Source organism: Melopsittacus undulatus, chromosome 3 (genome assembly GCF_012275295.1).
Source record: "Melopsittacus undulatus isolate bMelUnd1 chromosome 3, bMelUnd1.mat.Z, whole genome shotgun sequence".
NCBI classification, from domain to species: Eukaryota; Metazoa; Chordata; class Aves; order Psittaciformes; family Psittaculidae; genus Melopsittacus; species Melopsittacus undulatus.
Genome location: NC_047529.1, coordinates 98,366,241 through 98,373,486, shown reverse-complemented (window position 1 = coordinate 98,373,486; position 7,246 = coordinate 98,366,241). Strand labels below are relative to the sequence as shown.

At 38.4% G+C, this 7,246-nt stretch overlaps 1 protein-coding gene across 6 annotated transcripts in view; it reads right to left on the bottom strand.

Moving 5' to 3' along the window:
* Positions 1 to 692: 692 nt before the first annotated feature.
* Positions 693 to 7,246, bottom strand: part of LTBP1 (latent transforming growth factor beta binding protein 1) — a 188,229-nt gene continuing 181,675 nt past the window's right edge. For all 6 annotated transcript variants that reach the window (XM_034060293.1, XM_034060292.1, XM_034060295.1 and 3 more), the window contains 3 exons: positions 5,508 to 5,630; positions 3,016 to 3,165; positions 693 to 1,727 (listed from right to left, as the gene is read on the bottom strand). In XM_034060293.1, coding sequence (XP_033916184.1) covers positions 1,558 to 1,727; positions 3,016 to 3,165; positions 5,508 to 5,630 — 443 coding nt within the window. In that variant the 3' untranslated portion in view covers positions 693 to 1,557. The remainder of the gene's footprint in view (positions 1,728 to 3,015; positions 3,166 to 5,507; positions 5,631 to 7,246) is intronic.

Here is a 7,246-nt window from a genome sequence, read left to right as displayed (position 1 = left end):
GTGTTGTTTTTTTTTTTTTTTTTTTTTTTCTGGGGGGGGGGCAAGGTTCTGGTGAAACAAGAAATAAAAATCTAATTTTTGGACAGTTGGACCCAATTTGACTCACTTTTTGAAGTCTCATGTTATCCTTTTCCTTTTAATGCAGGGCAGGTCTAAAAGACAGAGCAAAAATATTTCACTTGGAAAATATCAAAAGGACCTGTTTTGGGATTTCCAAAGCAAATTCTTTCACTCTGGAGAAGGACAAAGGGAAACATCTGTCAGTCTCCTAATCTCTTTCTCTCCTTCCACTGAAAAATAGAGCTGATGGTACAGTTCATCAAGAAAGGAAATTCTCCCCCCTTTTCAGTAGTTTCTGAAAACCAGGCCATGATACTGAAGAGCCTTATTTGCAGATTTAGTGGGAAACATGCCTAAAACAGGAAAGAAGAAAAATTCCATGGGAATCAGCTTCCAAGTCAAACAGTTTCTGTAGGTCTGTGTTTGAAATCTTCCCTCTGGAAGCCCAACTTCAAGCATTAACTGGTTCAGATTCTGGTCTTATTGAAACAGCATGAGAAGGAAAAACCAGCCAGACAACTCCCCATAACTGTTGCAATGAAAATTACTTCTAGTACTGTAAACACCTGAGGGGTTGATTCTTGTAACATAAACACCAATCAAAAAATGCCTACAATTAGTAAATAGTTTTTTTTTTCTAAAAAAAGGTGATTTTATTGAGTTTTAATATACAGCTTTAATATGTTAGGGTAATCATACAAGATCTCTCTTGTGTTCAATTTACACATTACAATACAGTCGTGAGCTAAAATCTTTTGTTTTAATGTACAAAAGGAATCCAATGTTGTCCACTAGCAGCTTTGAACTTGGCAAGAAAGGTTCTAAAGACTTTAAGTGCAGTAACAACCATACAGAATACAAAATGAATATAAGGACTTTTCACCAAGGTATATAAACATTTGAAAACAAATGGTGCCTGCTCCACAGGGCAGACAACTAGCAAATGAAAAAGAAGTCACTGACCAATGTTCCAGAGAAGGAGGAGCAGTACCCTGTGTAACAGTTCTTATAAAATGGCCTAAAAATACCTGTATCATAGAATCTGTACTGATCAGAAGAAAGGTCTGAAAAGAAACAGTAGGCGAGGAACTGAACAATCAAAAAATGACATAGTAATATAAAATATCTCCATCACTATTTAAATGCCAAATTAATCAAGCAATAGTAAAACAAAAACAAAACAACAAAACAAAAAAACCAAAGCTCTTCTGTTTAAAATAACAGCACTGTTTTTGATTATTTTCAAAGATATTTTTTTCTTATGAACACACTATATACTTGATTGTTTCTTTCATACAGAGCTATGTGTCCATTTGGTCTGTCACTTCAGCGAAGCTGACATACAATCAGCCCATCATGTCTCACCTTTGACACATTTTAATGCTTTTCTCCCCTTACGTTTGCTACACTGGTGCCTTCTCTTCTCAATTTAAATACTTTTCTTCCTTTTCTCTATACAGTGCAGAGTATATGGGCTTAGGATATGGATATTTTCCTCTACTCCAGTTCACTGTCCAGTTCTGAGTTCAGTGGTGTGCAGTAGTTTGGCTTGTCTGAAGGTACGTACCCTGGGAGACACAAGCACTTGTACGAACCTTCTGTGTTAATGCATTTGGCATTCTTGCAGAGAGACATCCTGTTGTTCAGCTCGTTGCACTCATTCACATCTGCAAAAAGGGGGATCAAAAGACAAGTACGTAAGTCTGGTGTGTAGGTAAAACTCAGTTATTTCCAGCATTGTCAGGAGTAGAACGTGCTGTATGAATACACTCAGAACTTCATTTCAGATCAGGTGGAAGTAGGCTAGGTCAAAGGCTGTATGGATAAACTGGGAAGAGGTGGAAGTTCTCATAGGAAATTAATAGTGTATTAAATGGCCTTAAACTGTTAAATTACAAAATTAAAACTTAGCCTAAGCTAAAGCCCAAAAATTTAATAACTTATAAAATATTAAATATTAAATCCTCAGGTTTTTAGCTGATGACTGAAAAGTGCCTTGTAAGAAAGACACTCCAAGTTCTTAGTATAATATCAATATTTTTAAGAAATTAAATACTTTATGAACTGTTGTTGTCATCAACTGAGTAACAGTGAACAGCAAATTACCTGCACTCAGTGTTATGCAGCATTGGCTTGAAATACACAGGAGCTACATCTTTTCTGGCTAAGGAGACCAGCTTGACCATAAAGTCCTAAAGATTAGAAGGCATGCAGGCAGCTTAACATGATACAGCTGGGAGACCTCAGCAGTGGGTGATGAAGCATAATGCTAAGAAAGTTAGCACAGACCTTACTTAAATTGACATACCCACACACAGTTTCTACTAGGCTCCTACACTGAGGGGTGCTGTTTGCTTCATCTTCTACTGACACATGACATTCCCATGCTTTGTTGTTTTAACTGAAGACATAGTCACTAGATGTTCTGGTTAGTAGTTGTGCAGATATACTAGTTTGAGAGTGAAAGGAATAAGTGAGTCTGTTGATTGTTGAAATCAGGGAGAATCAGGCCAAACCCCACCAAGTATTTATCTGCATATTTAGGCGATTCAACCACTCTAAATAATGCTCCTGAAATTACTCCTCACTCTGGATCCAGTTCCATTCTCTTAGCTCACTAAAGCCTTTGAAAAACATTTGTTCCATACATTAGTGTTAAATTGTTGATATTAGTTTACGTGTTACGTTGGTATTAGTTTATGTGTCATTACACAAATGTGTCTGCTCATTTCTAGGCTCTTAACTGAACACAGCTGTAATGACCAAGATGAACTGAGGAACACAAACATAATTATTTCTGTAACAATATTCACTGGCCTCTGCAGTAAATCAAAGTTGGCATCTGTAATGCAGTTCAGGTAATAATCTCTTAACCCCTTTGTTCCAGCCCCTCCTTAGGTGACTGAGTAAACTGACAGACAAACAGAAGAAGATGAAGTAACATGCTGTCCTCACCAACACAAGTCATTTTGGCCATGTCCAAGTGATAACCATCAAAGCAGTCACAGGTGTAGCCTTCTTGTACTCTTACGCATCGGCCATTTTCACATCCATTCAGAATACCACATTCCTCTGCTTGTAACTCCTCAAAGCTGTTCAGAAAACCTTGGTGGAGAAAGCATTGCAAACAAGTAACTTACAGAGCTGTTGGAGCAGTATAACCAAATGCATAGTGGGAGTCTGAAATTCTCTCAGAAGTTTATTGGAATGTGACTTGACTTTGCAGAAAATAGGTCAGCTTTAGCAGATCTGCACCATCTGGAGTTCTAAAAGCACTAGAAAAGTACAGTGATATGTTTCAAGATGAAAACTGAATAACTTTGTGAACTCAGGTTTCTGAGTTAAAAGTCTGTGGGTTTGGGTTTTTTTTTTTTGGTAAAGGAAACTGCAGAATTTGAGAGTGCATTTTTTATAGGATAAATGAGTGTTTTCTTAATAGCACTTTGAATTGTTATGTGTATCAAACTTTATGGAAACAAAGGTAAGAAGTGGTAGTGAAGTCTGGGGTAAAAGTTCCTTACAACAGTATACTAGAAAAATAAGGTGAGGGTAGGGGGGAGAGCTGCATTCTCATTTCTCCAGAGGAAAACATATATAAAAAGAAAAACAAACAAAAAAACCCCCCAAAAATCAATCTCAACTGACTTAAAGGAAAGTAAGAAGAAATCAGCAACTGCTTTCCTGTTGTGGTTTTGGTTAACAACCCTTTGGCTTGTACTTCTGTGACTGGTGCCAGTACAAATACCTATAATCTACCAATTGCTCCTTGCCAAAATTCTAGGTGGTGAGTAGTCAAAGCTGAAGAGTTGTCTTTGTATTGAGTGGTTTGTACAATGCCTTTTGTGCTCCCTCTCACAGGGCTTTTTTGACAGTTATGCTTTTATGCATAAGGAAGGATATATATGTAAAAAGTTATTTGACTTTTTACATGTTTAGAGATTCTCTCTAGGACTGAATTGTTCCTGTTAGTCCTGCACAATATTTTTTCACTAGCTTTCTATTTGTGGAACAGTGATATTACAGGACTGCAGATGGCAGCCCATCACATCAAAAAGACTTTCGAGGGAAATGTTGAGAATGTCTGGGAGTTGTAGGTTTACCAGCATAATTAATATACAGCATAGAAATGGAGGGGAATTTGGAGCTGGAGTGGAATAGAGTAGGATACACCTCCCCATCTGCCCCATAACATATAATTAATACAGGGACTGCACAAACAAACCACTAGTTTATCTAAACCCCATTTACTGATTTAGATTGTTGCAACAGCTGTGATAGGTAGATTTGCAAAGCTACCTAGGAATATGAATGTCTCTCTTTCCTTGCACTTGTTCTCCTTTCTGTATTTACTCCATCCTTTCTTGGGTCTTGAGGCACCCTTTTTCTCTTGCCCTGCTTTGCCTTTCCTACTGTGCCCTTTCTGTATCATCCTCCATTTAGCTTCTGTACTTTCATTTCCACTCCCCCTCTTTAACTACATACGTTGTTTTAACCTGAATTTTCTCTAGCAGAGTGGGACTCTTAGTAAGGATCATGGTGGTCAGTCTTAACACTGAATGTGTTCTGGAGATGCTGAGCACAATGTGACAGATACTTGCTGACATCTGCCACATCTCAAGAACATATATAATACATAGGATGTATACAAGTGTACATTAACTAGGAAATATTTCAATCTTTTCATTCTTTTGCATTTCTTACAATCATTTCAATCTTTTATTCTCTAAAAATGTGATGAAATATACCGGACTTTTACAGCATAGCTGATCTTGAAGAAGATGCTGAGATCTGTGAGCATTCCTCTCCCACAGGTCTTCGCAGTTTGCTTGGCCAGATCCATAAAGAACCCTCATATTCCTCCTCAAGTATAATGTGAGATGCTGTACACAATTCCTCATATCCTGCTTGGTGGGCTGTTCCATCTAGCCTGAAAGCTATATGCATGCATACTCTCTGATCATACTGTGCTCTACATCTTCTCTGTTGAGTAAGAATGACTTGCTTGGTCTTCATTTCCCCTGTATAAATTCTGCTGGAAAATCATGGAAAGCTGGCCTGAAAGGATTTCTGTTTCCCCCTTTTAAACTAAATGCACTCTGTAAAAATCTGCCCTATGCTCCAAAGGCAAATTAATTTGTGAGAGGGAAAACTGGCAATCTTTTTGACCCTTAGCTGCAAATCTGTTGGTTAATACAAATCTAGTACACTTGGCACAAACTATTTCACTGTATTAAAAATTAATATTGTAGCCTGAGCCCAACTGGACTCTTATACAACACTGGTCCTTGAACCAGAACACCTGACTGAAAGCTAGTGTCATAGGAATAACTAAAACATAAATAGGCCACATTACTCAGAGGCAAACAGAAGAATGGAGCCAGCTACAGGGCAATAATCCAATTTACAACCTTCATTTGAAGTATTTTACATAAGGGAAACTTGCTTACGGTCTTCTACAAAGTATGGGTTAGTTTCTGGAGTATAGTGCTCCTCGAAGTCAACCAAAGCATCTTGTCCATATGGCCGTCGAGATCCTGGAACAGGGATGTTGCACAGCTGGGCATAATCCTCTGAGGGAGGAAAGAAAATAGGATATAAAACTAATCACACTTGTAACACAGGCTGCATTACATTAGTTCCAGTGAGCTGTGGTTCATATTAGCTGGAAATAAACTTATCTTCCTAGAAACACCATAAACTGCAATTTGCTCAAAGCGTTCTCTCTTCAAGAAGAATGTCATTAAAATGTTAATGAGCCAAATACAGACTGTTAAGTCATAATAGGGATAACACCAGGGATAGATTTGTGTCAATAACTGTACAAAAAGTTATGGGTCGGGTTCTTCTGGCCTGCAATTCAGGAAGTGAGAGCAGGGGGATGCTGTGTAGCCTGCTGCCAATGCACCCCTCTCCAGGGCTGTCCATGCTTACACTCATTCTGGTGGAACAAAGGCTACCCCAGACCATCATGGTTGCTAGCAGAAACTACCTTAAAGAAAGCAAAGTGGAGCAAGTGGGGCCATACTTCTGGCACTTTTAGCCAACTTGAGAAATCACAGAATGAAAAATCCTAAAATAGCCCATACTCATCTGCAAACTTTATCTTCAAACCACAGGCTTAAGTATGAATGCTGTTTAAAGTCTCCTGGCTGTGGACCTTAAAGGGCAAGGGGAAATACACAGGAGAAATAGATTTTCTGCCTCTCTGTGATAGCTAGACTGCAGAAGTTGAAGCAGACCAAAGGAACTACTCATTTTAGATGCCAAAGTCTATGTTCGAAATGCTGATGCTGAGTTTGATCCTTTTATTTGACTTATTGTGTCACCTCTGTTTCCATTAGCATTTACTAAAATATATACAACTTATTTGAAAATAGAAATGTTGTTAAAATACAACAATCCAGGTACTCCTTTGCTGTTGCTACAGACTATTTAGCATCTGTTTCTGTGAAGATTTCCTGCTGTTCTGAGAATCGGGCAGAATAAGGACGGGAAAGAAAACCACGAAAAGAGAGAGAGGAAAAAAAACCCTAAGCAGATACAAAATCCAAGAATTGCAGATGGTTACAGAGCCAGAAACCTCATGCTGTGTAGAACTGTCCCAGACAGCAAATAGTTGGATAAATCCAGACTGCCTCTAGACAGTGCAAAGCACAGCTCCACTTGCTGCCGAGCATTGTAATTTTATTTTTACAGGTAGGATCTTCTCCACCTGAATGCATTTTTTTTTTTTTTGTACTGAAAACAAAGTGTTCAAAAAGACAGTTTAAATTGTGTGGTCAACAACTTGGCTCTTTGAGATCATAAGACTGTACAGTACAAGCAAAGCTGCCCTGTGCACATCCAGAACTGTCATAGGTGCCAGTCTGACTGCAGAATGTACTCACTCCCTAGAGAACTTGCAAGTCATTGCAAATCTCACCTGCTTCAAGCGCAATAATCTTCCAGAATATATATATTCAAAACCCCTCTTCTCTCACAGATGAAAAAATACACTGCCCAAGACATTTGTTTCAGTCTGTACATGAAACAAAGCCAGCATGAGAAAATAAAGAGAACATAGCAAATGTTAGCTACATCCCTTAATGCACAGCTTCCCACCGAGACAGTACAATAACAAACATAGTTTTAAGAGCTGACATAGGAACTGAAACACCGTATGCTTCTTTCTGCACATCTAACTCCG